Source organism: Thermobia domestica, chromosome 16 (assembly GCF_964235325.1).
Source record: "Thermobia domestica chromosome 16, izTheDome1.hap1.1, whole genome shotgun sequence".
Lineage (NCBI taxonomy): Eukaryota > Metazoa > Arthropoda > Insecta > Zygentoma > Lepismatidae > Thermobia > Thermobia domestica.
Window position 1 is genome coordinate 2,762,647 of NC_137469.1, and position 25,663 is coordinate 2,788,309.

Sequence of the window (25,663 nt, forward strand, 5' to 3'; positions counted from 1 at the left end):
ACGTATAGCCATAATATAAAAATTGGCTTTCTTCGTTCTTCCTGTGTATTCTTCACGTTTTAAAATCGGCTACTTTTATACTGTACCATTTTTTCTTTTTTATATTTGAAATGGAAAGAAAATTGATAATGATAATTTTATCTCTATTTTTCTAGTTGTGGGAAATTAATGAAAGTAATAGTGTGTAGTATGACAGCGATATGTCATTATCGATTAATGTACTCTCATGTCCAAAATGATTGTCGCATATCTATAACTGTCTTCTTGTAAGAATATAATTTGATAATGATTTTGGAGGGTACTTTTAATACTGATACTATGTGTATAATCGGGAAATGTATATTTGTGGTAAATTTCATATGAAAGAATTATAAATACGAAAATTAGAATGAGTAAAACAAAATGTTGCTAAATGGACAATAAATATTTATTTTCGTTTTATTGTTCTTACTCTTTTGACATGAAATTTTCCACATACATGTCTTTGCTGATTATACACATACTAACATTATAAGAAATACCGGGCGAATTCGTTATCAAATTATATTCCTACAAAAAAACATATTTATAGACAATAATTTTGGACATGAGTGTACCTATCTGTGTTGTTTTTTCTTGGATGGAAAGCTCATTCTAGTTTCTTACAACAGCAAAACACACTTCCTTCAATAATTTCTTCTTTATATATATATATTTCTTCTTTATATATATTTCTTCTTTAACGCTGGAGGTTTCTCTATTTCCTCAATTAATTTTGCATATTTTTTATCACTAATTAAAGACATGCTAGTCACTAATCAAAAAATGTATTAGTTTCCATTGCGAACACTTCTTTTCACGCGCTACACACGGAACGAACTGTTACGCGAAAAAAACTTGTAGAAAACATTTATTTTTTATCTTTCTGCTTGGCGGTACCTCGGCAACTTTTCTGTCGCCGTCGCCTCAGTGAGCGGACTCCCATAAGACTCAATGCATTTTTAAATGTTGCGCAACTGTTCCGTCGCCGAGATGTTGCCCTGCTGTCGCCCTGCTTGGCGACACCTCGGCAACTTTTCTGTCGCTGTCGCCTCAGTGAGCGGACTCCCATAAGACTCAATGCATTTAGCCAGAGCGACAAGATAGTTGCCCGACAAAATGTTGCCAGTGAGCGGTAGGCCTTTATAATTAACAAGCTGAAATAGCCAATAGAAAATTTTTGCAGTGATTTTTTTTTTTTTTTTTTTTGCTTTGTCTTCTTTCTCGTCACACCTGTAACAGGTGGATCGAACAGATATGATTGGGTAAAATTACCGCTTCCAGATATCTTGGAGCCAGGAGGATAAGATAAGAAATCGTCCTTTTTACTGCTGCCGGTTTTGAGTGAAGATCTGCAACGGGATTGTGATAATTTTCAAATATTAAAGTTTTGGATGAATGGTGTATTGAAAATACAGATGATCCTTTGAATATTCAGACCATAAGTAAAGTGAGTTGCTCGGTGAGAATCGTAATTTTTTGGATAGCGGAAATTAAAGAATCTTCATTTTGACAATGGATGCTTCGGTGGTGAATAACTAAGTAGCCATTTGGAAAATTCAGTGACTTCAATTAATGATTGCTTGAATAGTAAATTATTTTTCTTTTGTACGTTTTCTCTTGCTCATAACTAATTTCTGTGTAAAAGAAAGGGGGAAATGTAATTAAATGTTAGTTATTGATTTGATTCAGAATTTTGAAATGGAAAAAGATAGTGTTTACGTGATGCATGTCCGTGTAGCCATGCGGGGCTAAATAGGTTGTAAGTGCTAAGGGGCGTAATGGAGTTTTGCTATATTTCTTTCCTCACTAGGGACCCTCAGTTCCTAAGTGAGTTTTGTTTTCCAATATTAGAACACTAGCAGCGTTCACCCCGCTTCGCTGCGGTCACCCCGGAACGCAATAAACTTTGTTACTTAGATAATTTTTACTTTTTCGCTTTCAAGTGATATGATAAAAACCATAGAAGATTGCAGTAAATCTTAACATTATATCGCCTGTCATTTATGTTAACCCGCCCCGCTTCGCTGCGGTCATCCCGGTGCTGGCATATTGTAAAAGTGTCTGTAAAAATAAGCAAATCTTTTAAAAAATTTTAAACAGAAGATTCAAGCTATTTTCCGCTGTATATCGCCTGTCATTTATGTTAACCCGCCGAGTGACACGGTCATGCGGGTTGCATATAAATACGTTTATTTTTACCTATGATGAACTAACAAAGGATTTGTGGACACCTGAATGGTCAATTATCTCAAGACACTGGTAATTAAAAATTAAAGTGATATGATAAAAACCATCTAGGGTCCAAATCCTAATAACCCCCCAAAAATGAAAGAAATTGGTTCAGCCGTATTAGCGTGATGAGCGGACAAAGAATTGTACGTTCTCTTTTATATATATAGATTATGGGATAAAATAATAAGATCTTAGTCTACACACTCTCTCTCCTTTTTTATTCTTTTCTTTTGTGATAATCAGCAGTACAAACATGGCTTCAAACAGTTTTAACACTAGTGAGAATTTTATTGCGGATACGTAATCCCACCACCTAACGGGAAGTTATTAATATTTTAGTTGATGATTTTCGGATGTTTAGGGTATAAGCATGTAGTGTGTATGTAGTTACTGTTTTGTTAGGATGCACACTAGTGGTTATATTTGACTTACATTTATTTTGTTTGTATATGACTACCCCGTTGACATAGTCACACATTCAGTATTGATACTTTAGTGCCGGGTTATTCTCGTGTTATTAACAACTTTGAATTCGAATTTCTGTGTATATATTTTTGTCTGGTTCTTACTGTGAGTTCCCATGCGTGTTTTTCCGCTATATGATGTTTCTTTGTCTCGTGGGAATGACGATATACTGCATCATGGATAGTTAAGTGATTCTTTTGGGATACGAATTACTGTAATTCAGTGAGGGGATCCAGGCTTTCGAAAATTTTGATACCAGGTGTGATTATGAATCTTATGAATATAATAGGAAAAAAATGAAATGAAATCTTTGAGTTTTACGTCCCACGATTATGCCGGTTAGGCTAAAGGAGACGGTGATAATGAGAAATGAGTGCAATGAAGAAAGTGGGAGGAAACGGGAGAACCCCGAGAAAACCCATGCACACGGTGTTTGTCCACCATAAGGTTCACTTGGCGGGGGCTGGGATCGAACCCGGGACCCCAAGCACCCGAGGTGAACGCTCTACCACTGAGCCACCGCGGCCCCCATGAAGATAATAGGGGCCCAACGTTTATATAAGCCCAATGATGTGTATACATATAAGAGGCCACTAGATGGAAATGAGTAAGTGTGTGTGTGATTGTGATCGGAGTCTCCCAGACATTTCGTCGAAGACTATAATTTCTGAAAAGTTAATTCGCACAGTTGGTTTGAGTGGAAATTAAAGCCTGTGACAAACATCTTGGCATTTCAGCTAAACGAATAAAACGCAAGCTCTGACGCGACGTTGCCAAGTGCTAAGGAGCATACCTATGGCTAAGCAAACAAACTATAGCGCGATCAGATGGCAGACGATAGACGTGGATGTGTACAAAATAAATGTGGCAATGCCGCTGGCCTCTCATTTGCTAGCAGCATTTAAAGGGAACTTGGAGCGCCGCCTTCAAATGCCAAGATTTTTGTCACGCCGTTTAGTTGTAGTTTTGTATGTAAGTGTAGGCAAAGAGTTTGATGACGTCAATAAATATGAATATTTCGCAAAACTCAGTAAACACGTTTTTGTATTAATTAGCAATGTTATTATACCATATATTTACAATGTTTCTAATAACGTGGAAGATTTAGTAGGAAATAAGTAATAGCGGTTATTTTTTTCAATTCATTATTCTTCTTTTTTTAATTTTACTGTTTTCTATATTCGAGTTAAGTACTTTCCACTTTGTTTTCATGAGAGGGGAAGTTTTCAGCTCTTCGTATACTTCATGATGTTTGTCATAGTTCCTTCGGGACAGGACAGCGCTGTGATGGGGGGGGGGGGGATATGTATGTGAACTCACTGTAAGGAAATTCAGCAATATTTCCCATTACCGATGGATTCTTAAATTAAATATCTGATTTGATTTCAAGCTTTCCCTCCGGATGTTATTTATCTCTTAGTGAAGTTCGCTGACATTCTGATTGCTCCGATAATAACGTTAACAGATTGCCAACCTAAGGCTGAATAATTGATAGTCACAATGATTAATATATATTTTTATTTAACCCCTTTTTGCTTATAGTTTACATTTTTTCTTTTATCAGTTTCCTTGAACTGCAGTTTTGAAACTTTTTTCTTTCGTTTTCAACCGACTCTGGCGGTAGTGAGTTTAGTTTTATATATATATATATATATATATATATATATATATATATATATTTAGAAATCTCTAAATTCAAAGATGAACAAGCCTTGAGACATATTTCCTAGTCCTGAAGGTCGCCAAGTGGAGACGGAATAACTATGGCACAGGTATTAAGGGTAACTCCTTAACAATGGTCCTCCTTCGTATCTCTGCTTGGTCACAGACTTCTAGCGGGTTTCAGGATAATATAATCGGTCTGTATTGCGATGACCTACGTTTTGGCTTATGTATAATCTTGTCGGCTTAAGACAACGAATGGCTGCATATATATATATATATATATATATATATATATATATATATATATATATATATATATATATATATATATATAATCTTCGACGACCCCAGTTCGTTCGGTCTCTTTCTTTTCCTTTTCCTTGCATCTCTAATCAACGATGGCTCCAAGATATCGATTATTCAAAATTTAGCAAGCTAACGTTATTAGGAATGGGGAAGGGTTAGATTTTAAGCTATATGATTTTTTTAAAATGTTATCGGCTTGGAGACATTCGATGGTCGCTGTTTTCAACTTTTTTTCTTCCCTCGAACTACATTTTTGCGTCATTCTTTTATGCCAGTTCATATACTCCTTGATATAAGTATTTTTTTTTTTTGGTAATTATTATAACTGCGTTATTAACATGACATTATATATATATATATATATATATATATATATATATATATATATATATATATATATAATATCCTAGTTATTGATATGCATCAGTTTGCATTTTATTTTAAATATTTTTTATATATAAATATTCTTCTAGGGATTCTGGTGTTCTAGGGATTTTAGTTCCGTAATGGTTTCGTGATCTTAGAGTTGTTCTTCATCTTGCTCAGGAATTATTTTCCACTAGAATACGTGAGATCCGATATTCACAATAGTTTGACAGACTGTATCTTTGCCAGTCATTGCAAAATAGTATCATTAACGTCAGCTAGGCCTAGCTATTTACAAATAAACAGGAATATTAAGCACATGCGTATGCAATTAACAGTATATTTTATTTTGTAAAATATCTCGATGAGTTAAAAAGAACTGGTTAATTGATTAAAATTTTGGTTGGAGATTTCCCGAAGTTATTTTTTTAAAATATATTATTTTGATTTTAATGATTGATGTTTTCACGAGAATACTATTGTCCGTATGTACTGTACAAACTTCCCTTATTACGAATTTAAATATTTAGTATAATATCTTTGTAACTAATTTCGTATATTCTTCTGCTAGACCGGGACTGTACGGCAATATCTGTAAGCGAATGTAGTTATCCGAAATTATGTTTCATACCGTAATACCGATGTTTAAGACTCCTGGGTATTAAATAAAATCTTTTGTAAATTTCTTGTTTTTGCACATGAATTTCAAATTTCTGCGCCGTCCCCTTTAGTCTGCAATGAGTACACTGACGATATTTTCTTGAAAAAAAAAAAAAAAATCAGCTTTGTTCCAAATTATTAACCATTATTCGAAATCAATTGATGTGAAAGATAAAATAGTAACGTTTATGTTTTATATTTCAATGTAAATTCACTAATTTTGTGTACTACGAGGGTCACTACGAAAGTTTTGAGATGTGAAATAACTTACATACTTAAAATCAATTTAACACTTACATTTTCTCAAAGTATTCACCATTACACTGTACACACTTTTGCATCCTTGAAAACCACTTTTTAGGCAGTGTTGCAAGTCTTTTTCTTCAAGTGTTGAAAGTTCATTCTCGTAAGCCACTACAGCTTCTTCAGGGCTGCAAACTCTCTTCCCACGCACCCGGTGGGAGCTCATGTGGTTCGGATTCCACGTTAATCAGTAGGTCCACGTCTCATATAGCCTCGCTGCTGAAAGGGACGTTAAACTCAAAATCAACTCAACTCTCTTCCCACGCATGCGATCTTTGATCCTGGGAACAGAAAAAAATCACACGGGGCCAGGTCAGGGCTATATGGCGGATGAGTCATAAGTTTGACCTCCGTAGATTCTAAAAACTGAATTGTGATGTTGGCCGTGTGTGCGGAGGCGTTGTCACGATGAAGCAGAGTCCCACGCAATCCAGTTCTTGAACGCCATCCCCGAAGCTTCTAGAACACTTTTGTTAGACAAACAGTGGTGTACCATTGAGCAGTAACAGTCCTTTGTTCTTCAAGTGGAACAGTTGCAACATGGCCAGATTTGGAGAAGAAAGTTGCGACCATCATCTTCCCCACACTTCGCGGTCGCTTCACTTTCGTTTGTGGATTTTCGTCTGGAAAGATCCAAGTCTCATCACCAGTAACAATGTCAGAAACGCGTCGGGAATTGCCTCCATCAAATCTTGCAAGCATTTCTTTACACCATTCCACACGCATGCGCTTCTGCTGTTCAGTCAAAGTGTGAGGCACCCAACGAGATAAAACCTTCCTGAACCGAGGATGATCATGAAGAACTTTTGTTACTGCTGGCGATCCAATGTTCACTCTAGATTCAATGTCCTTGAAAGTTGTTCGAGTATTTTCTCGAATCATTTGTTCCACAGCGGCAACGTTTTCATCTGACACAGCTGTTGCCGGACGTCCAGCTCTCTCTTCATCTTTAAGTGATGTCCGACCTCTTCTGAATTCGCCAAACCACCGAAAAATTGTAGCACGGGAACGAGCAAGGTCACCAAATGTCCTCTGCAAACAGTCAAGTCTTTGTGTCGCGTTCAAACCATTTTTGAAATCGTAAAGGATCATTGCCCGAAAATGCCTTTCGAGCTCCATTCTAGACAGTCGAATACTGCTCACATCAACGAACAAGTGAAGGCGATACGGCCACACCGATAAGCGAGGCGAGTTGAAACTTTCTTCGCTCTGGATACCACTACCGAACGCAATAGTTGGAATTCAAATACTGTGCCACAACAATGCGTCTCTCAAAACTTTCGTAGTGACCCTCGTATTTCTCTGTACAGGCGAGAGTATATCTGCGAAGTATACAATTTTTTCGTAAATTAGTGAAGAATAAGTAGCAATCATTCTACCCGAAAACACATTCAATAGCCGAAATGAAAATTTAACATATTAATTCAGTGCGTATATCCTTATTAAACAGTGTTGCCATAATTAATTACTTGGAGCTGCAATAGTGCGAAATTACATCCGTTTCACATTCTTCCAGAAGTCCAAATAATGACAGGTTAGCGCAGATGTTCAGATATGTCTGAATCAAATAAAAAATTTTAAATCGATTACCACATAATATATTTGAACAGGAATAATTTACCTAGAAGATACCTAGGTTATAAATTATCATTATTTCGAATATGTTCAAAGTATAGTGAAACAATTGACTGAAAGGAATTGTTAATTTACCAGAACTGTGATTTATAAAACTCTATTTTTACCGATTTCTTCACAAACAGAGAAGTTGCTCTAGAACGTGCATTGACAACTTAATGGAATAGTTTATTTCTAAATATACAGTATATATTCAGTCTAAATATACAGTTGAAACAGTTACTAGTCAAAAATAGTGAAATAATTTTCTTTACAGAATTGATTTGTGAATGTTTTCTTTCTGGGTTATTCTTTTATGCAGATAGGTTTAATACCTTTTTTCTTGTACTTTTCTCTTTTCTTTTCTTGTTATTTCTTTCTTTCCTCAGTGTAACCATCCACCTCATGTCATCTTTAACCTCGAGACAACCTTATCCAAAACACGGTTAATATATTTATTTTGATTTCACTACTAGATAGTTACAGTTTTGGTAGTTGCAATAGAAATGGCATAAGAGAAAGGGGGTTACAAGGCTGTGCTTGAGATACGAAACAAGGAATCTGGAACAATCAGGAAAGGTCAATATGAAAAGGCACTTACATGAAGAAAACAAAGAAGGCTCCGACTCTTCTTGACTTACGTAGCTTACAGGTGAATGGAAAATCTGGAGCTAAAGTGTAGATTTGGAGTGTGTTGCGTGAACGTAGGCAATTCTTTTATAGAAAACTGTGGAATGCAATCCGCATGTCTTTCATATTTCTTTGTCTGGAAGTTCCACGTGTGTGTCTGATTGAATAAAATAAATTTTGGGCTTATTTCAATAAACCGGATTAGATTTTGGAAACTACCCTGGCTTAATTCACTTAACTCAGATGGTTAATGCTTTGTACTCAAGCCAGTCTTGAATTACATACGAGGAGTGTTGGGAAAGTCATGTCTATGGCGAGCTAACAAGTAAACCAATGAGCTGAGAAAAAAAAATAGTTACTATATTTCAATATAATCACTTTCCAGTTTACACATCATCCCCATTTTTTTCCAAGTGACTCAATGCCTTCAACGTAAAAAGATTTTTCCTTGGAGTCAAAGAACTGAATTTCAGGATCCAATACCAGCCAGCTTGTCACTTGAAAATCGCTGGCCCCTGATGTATTTTTTCAAATGACGAAACAGGAAATAATCACTTGGGGCTAAGTCAGGACTGTAGGGAGTGTGGAGGAAAAGTTGAGTCATTCCCTGTTCTGTTATAGCAGCCTGCTTAAAATGGGATGTGTGTGCAGACGCATTGTCATGAAGAAGGAAAATTCGACGATTTGCACTTTCGCGTCGTTTATTCTGAACTGCTTGGCGTAAATTTTCAAGTAAGTACTCCCTGTGATGGTATGTCCCTTTGACAGATGCGCAAATCTGTCTTCAACATTGGGGGGACGGGTAAGCCCGTTCCCGTATATATATATATATATATATATATATATATATATATATATATATATATATATATATATATATATATATATATCGAGAGAGAGAGAGAGAGAGAGAGAGAGAGAGAGAGAGAGAGAGAGAGAGAAGCAGCAGAGTTGTCTTCAACATTGGCAGCCGGGCAGATTTGTGGCTTCTTCTGGGAGAACATCAATTTTATCTCACTTTCCTTTGTGGCAATCTGACACAAATCATCACATTTCTTCACAAAAAACATATTTCAAATCGAATTATTGGGGGAGAGGGACAGTCCCTCCAGTTCCAAGATTGGAGGGCACATGTCCCCCTCATCACCCGGGATTTGCGCCAGTTTCCTTTGGTATAGCTTCAAGCAAAAGAATTCCTTCCGTGTTCTAGGAAACAGTTACCATAACCTTGCCAACTGATTTTTTTTTCTCTTTTTTTGAGTTAGTGACCCCTGATGCTTCCACTGCATGGACTCTTGTTTAGATTCTGGGTCATACCAGTGAGCTCATGTTTCATTCCCTGTCACTACATGCTGGAAGAAGTAGTTATCTCCTTCCATAAGTTTTCCTGACACATTTGCACCCGAGTTTGCTTCTGAAAAACATTCAAATTGTGAGGAACCCATCTGGAACAGACCTTTGTGAGCCGAAGGTGTTGGTGTAGAATATCCTAGACCCTATGAATATCAATCCTTACTTCCTCCGCTTTTTTTTGTCGATCGGGCATTACCAATTTTTGTACAATTTCCACGACTTCAGGTGAAGTTGTTGTTTTTGGTCGACCACTCCTAGGCTCATCTTCGACATTTGTTTTACCACATTTAAATGAGTTTATCCACAGTGTTACCTGTCGATGCGACAGTGCATCATCACCATACACTTTTACCAAGCTTTGATGAATTTCATTAACACTGACACCCTTACGAAAGAAAAAAGGAATCACATGTCTCTGTTCTAAATTAGTTTTTTTTTTTTCTGGGTTTTGCTCAACTTGTGCACTTGTGGAGGCTGTGATGATCCGGTCACTTGACATTTTCCCTTGAAATCTTGTCAATCTTCTTAAATATGCTTGTCCTTTATGGCCAGGTTGCTTTCATTCATCTAGAAAAGAAAATAGAGGTAATTATATATGACTTTCCCAAAACCCCTCAAGCTTAAATATTTACAATAATTTCGGGATTTTAAAATTTGGTATACTGCAATTTCTATTTTTGGTATAAATATTCAACTCCCGCTCTCCCTAAGGATATGCTTTAGTGAATCAAAATGATATAATGGAAAGCCAGCTCAAGTTAGGCACTATGTTTAAAAATCATTTCAAACGGTCCAGCCGTTTCTCACAATATCGATTTAATTTAGACCTAATATAAAGAAAATAAAGAGTTTGTGTGTGTGTATGTCTGTGTGCGGCCTGGGGACCAAACGAGTGGACCGAGAATTACCAAATTTTGGTAACGGGTATTTTGGTTCAGGCCTCAGACCAAGACGAAGCGTTTTTTTTTAATACGAACTAAGGGGTCTCAGGGAGGGCGTTTACCGGGAGGGTCAAAGTAGTAGAAAATGACCGATATTAGTATCAAATTCATAGTTTTCGCGGTCGGTGAGATCAATGGTGAAACTCCGATCGCATTAACTTCCAAATTCATCCCATTCGGCTGCGCGCCTGGGGTCACCGGAGGGGGGATACCGAGACATGTAAATATAATCCAAATTTACTAATATTAGGGTCAATTCCATAGTTTTCGCGGTCGATGAGATCAATTGTGACACTTCCACTAACAACGACTCAACTTCAGCTACCATTGTATGCGGGCCGGGGGTCACCTGCGGGGGGAAGAGTTACCGAGGGATGTAAAAATATTCCAAAATGACCGATATTAGTGTCAAATCCATAGTTTTCGCGGTCTTTAAGTTGAATGGTGATTTTCGCACAGGCATTGACTTCCAAATACAGCTCCCATCGGTTGGGGGGCCAGGGGCGACCATGTGAAGAATGAGTATTTCATTTAGTATATTTATATATATTGGGGAAACGAATCTGCTGATTGGTTAAAGTCTCATGGGGACATCAGTAACAAAGCTATTTGCTCCCGTCACGATTTTAAGGATGTGGATCAAATTAATGAAATTATTTTGTATGCGAAAATTCGATTCATGATAGAGTTTGACATTATGTGAATTTGAGTATTTTTTCTAAACTGAATTAGCTTTGTAAGTTGAAGTACAGTCAGCGACAAAAGTTATTTCCGTTTGATGAAATTAGTTTCGTAAATAACTTCAGAATGGAAGGACAATTTGAGTACAGTTTTCAGTAAATTAAAAAGAATAGAATTTTCTGTACGTTCTGAGCATCCCACCGTTATTCCTGTTGCAAAACGAAATAACTTTTGACGCTGAGGTATGTACAGTACTACTTATATCGAACGTTTTCATACTTAATGTGATAATTAGAAACTAATAATAATATAATCAGTGTCGGACTTACGTATCAGTCAAACAAGCTATAGCTTAGGGGCCCACTCGCTTGGAGGCCCAAAAAATTTAAAGAAAAAACTGACTGTAATGTAATTTCCAAATAACAAGAAAAAGCAAATAAGATAAAACACACATACAAGAATGGTGTTTTGTATTGTTGTGTTCTAGGCTTTTATGAAGCAAGTAGTAGGGCGCTGTTTCTCAGTCCCACTTGTAATGAGGGCTCTGTTATCCAGCCTAGCTTTTAATGGGGCCCCCATTTCCCAGCCCTGCTTGTAATGGGCCCTTGTTTGCATTTAGATATTCATTAGGTTCATAAATTAGCATATAGTATATATTCAAACTTAAAAAAAAAAGGAGACATTTTGTCGCTGACAAAGGAAGCTTAATGTATAAAGGGCCCCTTTCAATAGCATAGGGCTCCATCAAGATTAGCTTATTTACGATTTTGTTTCGGGGGGCTTTGCTAGCTTTAGTCCTGGAAATGTGAAAATTCAAGATATTTCATTTACTTTAATATAGTAAATAAAATTTCGAGGGGGCCTAAGCCCGGAAGTCCCCTCTAAATATGCAACTGCCCATCAAATCGAAATCCGACACTGAATATAATTATGTTGAGAAGCCAGAAACGGCTATACTTCCGTTCTTGATGAAAGTAAATGTGATATGATGCTAGTAAACCCACGAGCATGACATGCATTTCTGTTTTTGTTGCAGATAACACGGTGACCCCTGGACACGCACTTATCAGAAAGGAAAAAAAAGATTTCATGAGGTCGGTCAGTGACGTCATAAGCGTGAAGGACAAGCGTCAAATATGTTAATTCAACTAGGTACGTGCTTCATCTGATAATTGCAAAAATTCTTACCTTTTTTTGTTGTGTTTTGTAATTAATAATTAGAATATGTTGTTGTTATTCAAAATTGGTAGTTGTTGCAGGCAAACAATGGCAGACAAAATGGCAAAATGTTATTTTTAAATGGCAGTTATATTGTAAAAATTAATATGTTCCTTCGTCGTTGTATTTTTATGTCGTTAATTTACCAATAAGTTACAGAGCACAACTGAATATGTATGTAACTTTAACTATCATCATTATCATAATAGATATAATTATTGGCAGGTGACTTGCTGTAACTGAGAAGCATCCATGCTCCACGATCTTCAGTTAACCCACTTGTCTTCACGTACAATTTTACTATTTGGATATCGTCCATTATTTGTAGTCTCCTTCGCTCCTCTCTCTTTTTCCTGCCACCATACCCTCTAGCACGCCCCTCATGATACAGTTCCTTCTTAGCCAATGTCCCAACCAGTTTCTGTCCCTCTTCTTAATATTATCTAATGTTGTTCTTTTCTCCTCCACCGTTTCTAAGACCACCTCATTTGTTTTCCGTTTGACCCAGCTAATTGTATCCATTCTTCTCCACACCAACATTTCGAAAGCTTCCACTCGTTTTTCATAATTTTTCCGTAATATCCATGTTTCTGCTTCATACAGTACAATCAACGGCATCGATTTATCTGTAACTTTGGGGGGGGGCATTCATAAAAAAATTCATACAACAATACATATAACAATAAAAAAATACATATTCATAAAAATACATGGGGCCTACATGAGCTTTGGGGGGTCCTGAACTACCAGTCTTTAGTTATTATGTTCATATTAGTTGATATTTTTAACTAAGAACTGCTTTTTTTAATTGAAGGAAGTGTAAATGAGGTTTAACAATCCAACTCAACATACATTTCTGCCTGTATAAATTCCAAGATATCTTTTCTAAAATTCATCTGATTTTAGTGAAATAAGGCATATACAGAATACTTTCCCTTATTGTCTGCGCTTGAAATCTGTGAAGAATAAAGCGGAGTTTACACTTGATAATATATCATCAAGGTCAGAGATAATGTTCAGAAATTATCAAGACTAAACAGACCCGTAGCGAGCCTGAGTTATTGGAGAGGGGGGGGAGTCAGAAATGAAGACTGAGGGGGCAATTACAAAGACATTGAAGAACACCATAAAGTTGGTACATTTACTTATTATGTACAGAATCTGTATTTATTTTTGAATTATCGAAACTGTAAATTTTTGTTTAATTTTTGCGTGCTTAATATAAGTTCTGTGCGAGGTACTTTGTTTCATAATAATTAAAATTGAAGTATTTAGTTTTTAAACATTAGAACAAAATTATATTACAGCAATTTTAGATTATATCAATACAAAATATTCTATGTTTGCACTGAATTTTCTATCTTCCAAAATAAGCGAGACACTACAGTTTATTAATATTCACAACTAACATTCTGGACTATGATACTGTTGTTTGAAAGTGCACCTGGTATCCGTGGGTGCTTGTCATAATTGCAATAATAGAGTACGGTTTCAAATTCTTGAAATGGGTAAAGGCAGTGAAAGATGTTTGGTACATCTAGGAAGAAACACATAATTTTACACAGAAAACACTAAACAGTAGAATTCGCAAAGTTGAATTTAATTTGGTAAACATAATTCCAAGAATTTAACTGGTTTTCAGTCAGTTTGAAAATTCTCTTCAGCATTATTTTGTAGGGGGAGCAAAAAAAAATTTAGGGGTAGTGGCCCCTCTAGCCCCTCCCTGGCTACGGGCCTGAGTTTATATTAGTTTATCTCATCATATCTCTCTTGCATATGATACGGTGAGATAAGTTGAAACAGTCCAACTTATCGCATGCAAGCCAGGTATAGCCCCCCCCCTTAGAGAAACAAAGGAATGCATTGTCTATTGTGTCATTTCAAATGTAAACAAATTGTAAATTGTTTGCAATACTAAGTTGTTTGTTCAAAAATATAAAATAACTTTCTATTCGCAACACCTTTAGTTTTATTAACCTTTAAAATGTGAGGTTTTACCCAGGACCGTAACTTGTGGGGGGCAGGAGGAAATTGCCCCAGGGAAGCTCCCGCCGTTCGAGGGAGACCCATTTTAAGACAAACTTTACTTACTCCATATACGATACGAACATGAAATCATAAATGAAGCATCACACAGGTCCACTACATTACATAAATAAAACAGCACTCAAAAGGTAAATAAAACTAAAAGGAGTCATGGGCCCATTTCAGTAAAAAAAAAAAAAAAAAAATGCCTATTAGGGGTCCTAGAGATAATATTTATTCGTATGGCTTTGATATTTGTCAACCTACTATTAGGGGCCCCACAAGGAGTAAGAGTAAGATGGAAAGAAGGAGCCTAATTTAGAATTTTGCGGGAGGGCCCACGCGATCTAGGAGGCCCAAATATTAATGCCTGCCCCCCCCCCCAGAAAATAATCTAAGTTACGGCGCTGGTTGTACTCGGTCTCTCTGTAAAGTTTCAAAATAAATTGACAATTACTTTGATCATTCAGAGTTATATATATATATATATATATATATATATATATATAGGAGAACAGGTCTTTGTTGTGTCTGCCCTTACAACCTGGATTGCTCCATATGTTTTACGATAAATTTCGTAAACATTGTACGACTTTCATGAAACATATCTGTTTCAACTGATCACCAGCTGTTTCGTTTGACACTATAACTGTACAACTATATGATCAACTATATGTGATTACCGTGCTTTCACAAATATTATCTGAATTCTCCTTTAATCTATGAAATTGAGTAAAAAGTAGTAGACCTTGATAAGGAAACTTGGAAAGAAGGAAAATGCAAGTCATTCCTTTTCTGACCTCTGACCTGCAGAAGAGGTACGAAGTGGAATAAATATATCTCATTTAACTTATCAAACAAATATACAGTAGGTAGTTCTTTTTTAACGTGTTTATTGGTTGAGCATGAAAATGTAAATCAGAAGTAGTCATATGGAAATTAATATGCGTTTCATCAAGTTCTTGAATTCTTCATAAAGCAAAACGATCCTTAGATATAAGTTGCAAGGTACTCAATAGATATTTTGCTTTAGAGTTATATTAAATAACACGATTTTGAAGTAAACTGAGAAATGTCTTTTCCGACTTCGCGTGTTTAATTAATTTTACGTAATAATAATAATACACGAGGAATGATCAAAAAGTAAGGTTACAAAGCCTGTAGTGAAACGTGTATGCATTATTTCATACAACCAATACAACCAACAGATAGTGCATACATTGGTTATTTTTCGACATAACCCCGTATCGGTTGAAGCACTTGTCACATTGTGGAATGAGTTTGAAGATTTTCTCCCGGTAAAAATCCTGTTCTTACGTGTTCGGCTACGTTGTCACGAAGTATTTCATCTCCTCGTCTGAAACGAAGCGACGGCCTCTTTCAAGTGTAGAAACAGGTGAAAGTCGCTTGGAGCCAGATGCGGGCTGTAGGGAGGGTGGTCGATGATGTCCCAGCGGAACTGCTTTAACAGCGTGTTGGTTAACCACTGTGCTCCTCGTCGGTGACGTTTCCTCTATCATCTGCAAACTTTCGACACCATTTTGCGACGTGCTACGAGACATTATAGTCTCTCCGAGAAACTCTACCAGCTGTCGGTGAATTTCAGCTACGGTTACATGTTTCGCCCACAGAAATCGAATAACTGAGCAGACTTCTTCGCGAGACCAGTTTTCCACACAAGTCGCCATTTGTGTTTATATACAACTAGCGCCATAGGTGCCGGGTGGCTGAAACTGCACAGTTGCCAACTCCATGTAATTAGCACACACTCCTAATTTCTCTATACTAGACGAAACTCCAGAAATATCGGTCTTGCAGTCTTAATTTCTGATCCTTCCTCATACTACTACTACTACTGATAATAATAATAAGTGTGTTATAAAAGTCAATATACTGAGAATACATGGACATAATACAACATACATAGACAAGAATACACAAACAAATGCTTAGCCAACAACCACTTGTTCATCAAAACAGAAGGACGTATATAAAGCAAGCAAGAAAAGACCCAGCGGCAAAAACAGATAAATGTAGAAGATGCCGAGACAAAAGTAAAACGATAGAATGTAAAACCCAAGAACCAAGTGACTATACAGAAAGACATTAATGTAGCAAAAAATGTCCACCAAACTATACAACACAATATGAACTAATATCGGAGAAACTGCCATATTACAAATAATTTTATAAGCTCCACCCCGTTATAGGAAACAATAGCTTGAAACTATATTTGGACAAATTCCGCTTTACTTCATCACCAGTTCACAGGAGACCTGATCGCTTATGTCGAACCTGAACTCTTCTTCAGGGAAACGCATTTCGACAGAAGCGATCTGCTCTCTTCTTGACGATTACGCCCACTCCCACTAAGCTAGCAAACAAGACAAAAAATTGAAGAATTACGATAGGAACGGTTGCCCCACTCTCCATATAGCCTTAATTTAGCGCTGGGTTGCTTCCATCTTTTTCCGGTGTTAAAGTCTGCATGGCAAGGTGAACGTTTCGAAACAGACGAAGTTAAGCAGAATGTGAGGAGAATGCTAAATAGCCAGAGCCCTGATTTTTTTTTTCTTTGCAAAGGTTTTGAAATAAATAGATGCAACGGTGAGACAAATGCCTGCATCTCAATGGGGATTATGTACAGAAGTGAGAAGGACCTACCTACACATGTATACACAGATTTACAAATATATCTTTTTTAAAAAAATAATATTTTACAGCTTAGGGAAACATATATAATGAACGACCCACATATTTTTGCAGAATAAAAATTATGCATTGTAATAGATTGGCAACAAAAACGATTTTTTCTTAACTTTCTCGAAAACGAGTCATCAGAAATTACCCGCAAGGATGCCATTTTGTTTAGCTCAACGGAATTTATCATTTGATATGGCTCGTATCTTTGGATAATACTACAGGGTGTTTGAAAATGAATCTCGGGGGGTTTAAGGCATTGTAGTATTTATTACAATTAAGGTACAATTATAAATAATACATCAAACGAAAGAGCAACTCAAACAGTTTTTGCTACAAGTGTTCAATGTGAGCACCATTTGTCACACGACACACATTGAGTCGATAGGTGAGAAAGACCCATAAACTTTCCGCCGGGATATGGCACAAAACACATTCAATTTAGGGGAGTCTCGTTGCAACTGTACCATCTCGTGAGGATTTACTGGCCTCCAGATGCGAACATTATGAGTGTTCACATCTCTATTTAGGTGAAATGTCGATTCACCACACGTTCCAGGAAATTTCTATCGTCATGCAGCAACATTTCATTTGCAAAGCTGGCATGTAATCCATAGTCTGTAGGCTTTAGACCTTGTAGCAACTCCAAATGATAAGAACATAGTTGTAAGCGTCTCCTTAAAATTTTCCATGCAGACGGTTACACTCTAATTACAGATTCAGACTTTAAAAATGTTCTTGTTCTTGAACCAAATTTGTGGTTGTATAAAAATTAAATGTCACAGCCATTAGTCATATCGATGATTGCTCTATAAATTGATAAAAAGTATGAAATTGTATTAAACAAAATTGATATAATACATTATAATTGTTATGTCATAACCAAAGTTGTAAACCAAAATGGCGCAGGTATATTGCCCGAATTCGCTCGTGTTAAACTATTTGTTATACAGCTAAAATTATTGTAAATGTGAATATTAGTATCATCAGAGATGTCCAAACTTATTAAAAATTTGTATCACATTGAAAAAGAACTAGAAAGTAACATTCGTATGAAAATAAAATTGTATTAAATTGGAGTTCGAGATGTTCTTCCTATACCGACGCCATGTTGACTCGAACTCCGACTTTGTAAAATGTAAAACACAAAAAGCTTTCTGCTTACTAATGGCCATCTTTGCTACTAGCACTTTCTAACGGAGACAAAGGAAACAGTGCATGTGCATCCAGTGTTGGGTAAGTTACTTGTAAAAATGTAACGCGTTACAAGTTACTTTACTTTCTCCTAAAATGTAACGCGTTACTTGCCCCCAAAAAGTAACTGTTACTTTACTTCGAAAGTAACGCGTTACTTTTAGGTCCGAAATTTTAAAAATGTGAAAAAATTATGACTTCAATTTTCCGTACTACTATTACTACCGCTTTTATTATTATTATTATTATTATTATTATTATTATTATTATTATTATTATTATTATTATTATTGCACATTCTGGATCGCTTTATGTAAATGCAAGGACAAATTTTTACTTGATATATGAACATTTTAATATAATGTAACATTGATAAAATGCCATACTACGTTACTCGTAGGGATGGACACGAGCGAGTTTTCTTTGACACTCGATTCGACTAGTAACAAACATATTTGAGCTCGACCCGAGAACTTGACTAGAAAAATTTCCTCCAACTCGACTCGAATTGGGGTCGAATTTCGAGCCCACTCGAGCCAAGTCCGCAGTGTAGTTTCGAGTACATTCTTCAAGTATATTACATAGACAGTATAATTATTACACAGACCTACAGAAAAAATTTTTTTCTTGGTGCCTAAAATTTTAGAGCTGATTTTAACTATGTGTGGGGCGCTGAATCCAATAATGTAAGCAGTTTTTTTTCTATCAGCTCTACTTTGGTAGATACAGGCTACTGTACCAGTAGTGTTATTTACGTTACAATGTATGTGGAAGAAATATTACAATCCAAAATAAATATGTAAATTATAAATGATGTAACCACTATTTCTGCATGCTTCTTGCAATAGTATACAAAATAAGCAAAAGAAATACAAAATTCTCGTAATAACAAGTTTGAATATGATCTTATAAACTCTGCAACTCAAATAAATCCTACTGTGCTCTATAGAGATTTCTATTTGGAAGAACGGCGCTCTTTTCTCATTAGTGCTGCTATCTGTCGGTACTAAACGGAAACTAGTCATATAGTAGTTCCAGGAACGTCCACTAGATTGCATTGGTATTCTACTTGGCTAGTGGATCGTAGTTGTTGTCTTGCAGGTGGAGTGACATGTTGGAACATGTGAGTTTTGTTCTGAAATCATAACTTGTATCGCGTATACTAAGGCTTTATATTTAACATCCGTGTTAGTGGCCTGAACATAAAATGAGTTCAAGTCGAAGAAGTTGTGTTAACCATCCTGATGTGTCTTGCTACATATGTGGTGAGTACACATTTAAAGACAATAGAAAACATATCAGTGACTTTGTAAAAAAAAAAGCATATCATGCATATTTTGGTGTACGCCTAGGGGACCAAGATAAAACGTGGGCTCCACATATTGTGTGTAAAATGTGTACTGAACACTTGCGACAGTGGACAACTGGAAAAAGAAAAAGTCTTAAGTTTGGTGTTCCAATGGTTTGGAGGGAACCCACAAACCATGTTGATGACTGTTATTTCTGCCTGGTAAATGTTATGGGTATGAATAGAAATAACCGGAACAAGTGGACATATCCTGATCTGCCTTCAGCAAGACGTCCAGTTGTTCATTCCGATGAAATACCAATCCCAACGTTTCACCACTTGCCAGAGCTTTGTGAGACTGAAAACGAACGTAGTGAACATTCTTGTGACATGGATGATGGAAGTGACAGTGATTATGAGGGAATGTCAACAATTCCTCAACAGTTTAATCAAGATGAGCTAAATGATCTAGTTAGGGACCTTAATCTTTCAAAAGAATCGTCTGAATTACTTGCTTCCAGATTGAAGGAGAAAAACGTACTAGAACAAGGAACTAAAATCACATTCTACCGAACAAGGGAAAAGGAGTTTTTACCATTTTTCACTGAAGACACAAATCTCGTATTCTGTCACGATGTTAGAGGTCTCCTAGAACACATGGGTCTTCCAGAATACAATCCAGATGATTGGCGCCTGTTTATTGATAGCTCCAAGCGAAGTTTAAAATGCGTCCTTCTACACAATGGCAATAAATATGGCTCAATTCCAATCGCTCATTCAACACGACTGAAAGAAGAATATGAAGCAATTGCTTTGGTTATGGAAAAAATTAAATATCAGGACCATCAGTGGGTGATTTGTGTGGATTTAAAGATGAACTTTCTTCTTGGACAGCAAAGTGGCTACACAAAATATCCTTGTTTTCTATGTCTGTGGGATAGCAGAGACAAAGCAAACCATTGGTCAAAAAAAGAGTGGCCGCAGAGAGACGACATGGTTGTTGGTAAGAAAAATATTATTAACATGCCTATTGTTGAGTGTGACAAAATCATTTTGCCACCTCTACATCTCAAGCTCGGTTTGATGAAGCAGTTTGTAAAGGCGCTAAATAAGGACGGGCCGTGCTTTGCTTACATGGGAAACAAGCTACCTCAGATCAGCACAGAAAAATTAAAAGCTGGAATATTTGATGGTCCCCAAATAAGACAACTCATGAAAGATCCGGCTTTCGTGGAGTCCATGAATGAGACTGAACGTAGAGCTTGGACCTCATTTGTAGAAGTTATCAAGAATTTCCTTGGCAATAATAAAGCTGATAACTATGTTGAGCTAGTGAACCAGATGCTTAATGCATTCCAAAAACTTGGATGTAATATGAGTATCAAAATTCATTACCTGCACAGCCATTTGGACCGTTTCCCAGACAACGTAGGCAGTCTGAGTGAAGAACAAGGTGAAAGATTTCACCAAGATATTAAAACAATGGAGGACCGCTACCAAGGAAGATGGGATGCCCATATGATGGCAGATTACTGCTGGAACCTAAAAAGAGACTGTGCAAAGAAACATTCAAGGATGTCACGAAAACGAAGCTTCCGAAGTGTTGAATAGATCGTTTTGAACAAATTATTTGATTTTTTATTCATAAAAACTATTATAAAATGTAGTTACAGAGTTATTATGTACTTGATGTTTGTGTTTATATGGTTTTCATTATTTTCAAAGTGTTCCAAATAACAGATTTAAATGTCATAGTTTTCTTTTCACTTACAGTAAAACAGCACCTATGCAATTTTCAACGTTGTAGCAGGTCAGTCTTGCAATTCCTATATCTCAAAAACTAAAGCTGTTAGGGGAAAACTAACGCCATATTTGGATTCAGCGTCCCAATTCTACTTCAAATCAGCTAAGAAACACCCGGCACCAAAACCACTGTAAGCCAGTGTTATCAATGACACTACTACTACTACAAATTATATTATTATTATTATTATTATTATTATTATTATTATTATTATTATTATTATTATTATTATTATTATTATTATTATAACAACACTGTATATAAAAATGAAAGATAGGCGGTTTGTATTTGAATACTAAAAAACTAATTAATTGCCATCCTCAATAGTCGTGAAGTCTAGGAGTTAAGGACATTGTTCACGAGCTTCTGAATTTGGGTTGAGGGTCTAGGTTGAGTATTCGGGCTCCAGCCAAACAATGTTAAAAGTTATAGGTCACTGGCCAAATATCTTCAAAACTGATCTGCCCGGGTTTAGAATTGTCAAGGACTCGAGCAGCTCGGCTCACAGCACATTCACTGTCGACCCGAACCGAGAAGTGAGCCGAGCCAACAGCTCACCTAACCGACTCGGCTAGAGCCCTCGGCTCAGTTGAGCCGAACCGAGCAAATGACTCATCCCCACCAAGCCAGCTCGAGCCGATGGTTTACCCCAAGTGAGCCGGCTCGAGCCATCTTCTCAGTTGAGCCGAGCCGAGCTGAGCTTGTTATAAAAAATCTCTTGTGGTCTCGCTATCGAGATGAGACGAGATGCGAGCCGTGTTCCCTCTCGTGAGCAACACTAAAAGTATTCCATATTACTGTTTAGCTTACATTTTTCATGGCTTTCGTTTTCCAGTGTAATCAGGCCATGATTTCAAGACGACTTAAAACGAACGAGCCATTTATCAAACTCGACTGGACTCGAAACTCGACGCGAAAAACTGAATCGGCTCGGAACTCAACTCGAGGATATTACTCTTGACTTGACTCGAAACTCGACTTGAATTCGAGTCGAGTGGAGTTTTAGCTTGACTCGTGCTCATCCCTTAGCGTTGGAAGAAATAGTTGCTTATTATTATTCTGTTAAACTAATTATATAATAATAACAATGTTCTTATGTAAAATTAAAAATAAAGAATATAGAGAAACATTACACTACTCTATAATCAATGGGACTCTAGGATAAGCAAAGTGATCTGAAAGAACTCGAATATTGCATACCATCAGCAAACTATTTTCTAGTAATAAATTAGGCCTGCTCATCAGAACACAGTTTATTCATATTAACACCTTACTGTAAATCGTTAATTATGCCACCCTAGTTGTTGATAAATATTTTCCGCCGGGGCACTTCAGACACTTTACTTTTAAATTCTGTCTACCATCATCCTCAGCTCTTAAGAAAAAAGTATTCTTTCAAATGTTCGAACGGTATAATATTTTTGTTCTCCATCTTTATCAAAACAACACCAATCAAAGTAAAATAGTTGCAATCCTAGTTCACTCACTGAATGTATTGATTTGGAGCTGTCAAAATCTACGACAAAATCTTCCAGGTGTTTGCAATCAGTACACGTGATTTACCTAAGGCTGTCCTAATCTTAAAAAAACAGCAAGTGGCACTACGAACTTATCTGTTTCTCTGTGTGTCTGTGACTGTCGATCACTGACATACGTAGTTCATGCTCGATTGTTTCATTCTGAGAAATTCACTTACAGGAAAGAAACATTTGTTTCCGAAAAAAATATATACATATATTGTAGTTACTCATCCGAAATGTAACGCGAAAATAGTAACGCAAACTAGGTACGTTACTTAAAAATTTGTAACGCGTTACCGTTACAGTTACTTTTGAAAAAATGTAACGCGTTACTAGAAACGTTACTTAAAAAGTAACGCGTTACTAGAAACGTTACTTAAAAAGTAACGCGTTACTTGCGTTACGTTACTTCCCAACACTGTGTGCATCCTTGTGTACAAAAATTTATAGTTTATATTAAATAAAAATCAAAGTTGCAGAGTGAATCCCAATCTTAGACTACATCTCATTACCCATGAGTATAGATTGTAGCTTCGATAGTGTTGTAAAGTTAAGGTTAATAAATGTATATTTGAAGATCAGTTTTATCTTAATAGATGGCGTGATTATTGCACAGCGTTAAGTCTTAGATTTACAAAAATATTCATTTTTGTCTATTTTCTCAAAAAGTATGCAGGGTTGAATTGCAAAGTTGGTCGTCCGTTTCTAGCAAAATTATGAAAATTTACCTTGTTCGTGTGTGTGCTGGCTAATATATAAGGAGAATGCAAGTTATATATATATGTATATATATATATATATATATATATATATATATATATATATATATATATATATATATATATAAAAGCGGTTATAAACATAGAACTATTTGGCAAGCGAAAGGAACCACTTGGCGCAAGGTTACCACGTGGTTAGATTGTGGCAAAGTAACGAACAATTGTATTCTGAACATGTGCTCTTCACTACATAGTACTGCATAAGAAAGACACGGTGAAGTGGAGTGCCATGACAAGACAGTATATAAAGTTAACATACAAGTGTCGTAAACCTGTACAACACACAAGACATATATTTTGTGCCATATAAAGTGTTTTCCCACTATTCTCGTGTATAGGTATGTCCACATCACTGACGCCCCTGCTCCCCACGAACGCACATGCCCTTACTCGGTTAGATAGTATTCATGATTTTAGCGGCCACCTAACACTAGTTGGTTCGTGTTCTATGTACTGTACTTTTTATTTCATACGTCAGCCCTGATCAACTCCCACAGATGACGGCCCCGAAAGTAAACTTAAAGACAAAAAATAATGATATTTGAATTTTCGTAGCTTTTAATGCGCTTGTGGTCGAAAACCAGGTGAACGACCAAATTTGGAATAAACGTCATTATGCATATGAATTTAAAATTTACCTCTGTCGTTTTGTTCTCCTAAGATCTTTTTGTTGGTATATGTATCTTCTTTGGATCTGTTTTATTTTCGTTAAATGCTAATAATAATTGTAGAGTTTACTTACGCTTTTTATTATTATTATTATTTTCGCAGGTTCTGTGGCACTAGGTGCAAGATTAACCATCCATAATACGACGACTTTGGACATAAGACATAGCGTTCCCAAATGGGAAGCAGCGCTGCTGTTGTCATTGGGAGCCACATTGCTACTGGCGGCGCTAGTGTTCCTTCTTGTGATGTTTAAAAGATGTCCATCTATAGTGATGGGAGTTGTAGCAGCTACGCTTATTATACTCGGTTGCCATATTATGTTATACAGCTCCAAAAATAACATCCCGCAATACGAATGAAATAATTTTAAGGTATTCTTGTAAGTGAGACCATTCATATAATATTTTGCAAACACATTTAAAGAAAAGAAAAAAAAAGACTTAATATTGGTGTTAATGTTCTTCCATGTTTAATATCGAATTGGAGCCAGGTGGTGACGTGATACTCCATCATTAAAATTCTTTGTGCTCTGTACTACATCAAATAGTCCTACATGATTAGCTTGTTATATATTATTTTAAAGGAAATACTTACAGACGTTGTTTTTACAATGTTGAAACTAGACATTTGTGACTTGTTACAAGGATATTGATACAATGGACCTAAATGTTGAAACTTGTGACTTGTTACAAGGATATTGATATAATGGATCTAAACAATTTTACAGTAATGTCTGTGCTTGATTTTTAAACATTTTGTAATATTTTTCATATTTCATTGATTTTTATAAATCTCATACCTCATGTAATTATAATCATTGACTCAAAATATCTAGTCGGTACTTTTATAGGTTAAGGTTTATAGAAAATGTTAATAGTGTTTATAGCAAAATATTGTTACTGTATTTAAAGATTCAACTTTTAAGAATAAAAAAAAAATGCTATTACAATAAATTGGAATAAAATTTAATACCTTGCTGACTTTCATGAGGAAGGATAGTAGTAGATTCTATCGATATGAAATAATTTGTTTTATTATTTAAGTTGTTTATATCTAATGTTGTGCCATGGTCAAACAGTTCAGTCAATTGAAACCTTCCCCGAATAACAATGTTTGGCACATTTTGGAATTTATTTACTTATAAGTGGAATCATTCTGCACAGAACGTGGCTTTTTGATATACGTACAGGGCAGTCATAAAGTACGTTGCCATATCGTGTATCTTCGAA

The 25,663-nt window shown here is 36.2% G+C and overlaps 1 protein-coding gene across 2 annotated transcripts in view; it reads left to right on the forward strand.

Annotated features, from left to right (window-relative positions):
- The window catches only part of LOC145672880 (uncharacterized), a 35,978-nt gene extending 10,575 nt beyond the window's left edge, over positions 1–25,403 (forward strand). For both annotated transcript variants that reach the window (XM_081742068.1, XM_081742069.1), the window contains exons 2-3: positions 12,274–12,389; positions 24,537–25,403. In XM_081742068.1, the coding sequence (XP_081598194.1) occupies positions 12,374–12,389; positions 24,537–24,793 (273 nt within the window). In that variant the 5' untranslated portion in view covers positions 12,274–12,373 and the 3' untranslated portion in view covers positions 24,794–25,403. The remainder of the gene's footprint in view (positions 1–12,273; positions 12,390–24,536) is intronic.
- The last annotated feature ends 260 nt before the right edge of the window (positions 25,404–25,663 follow it).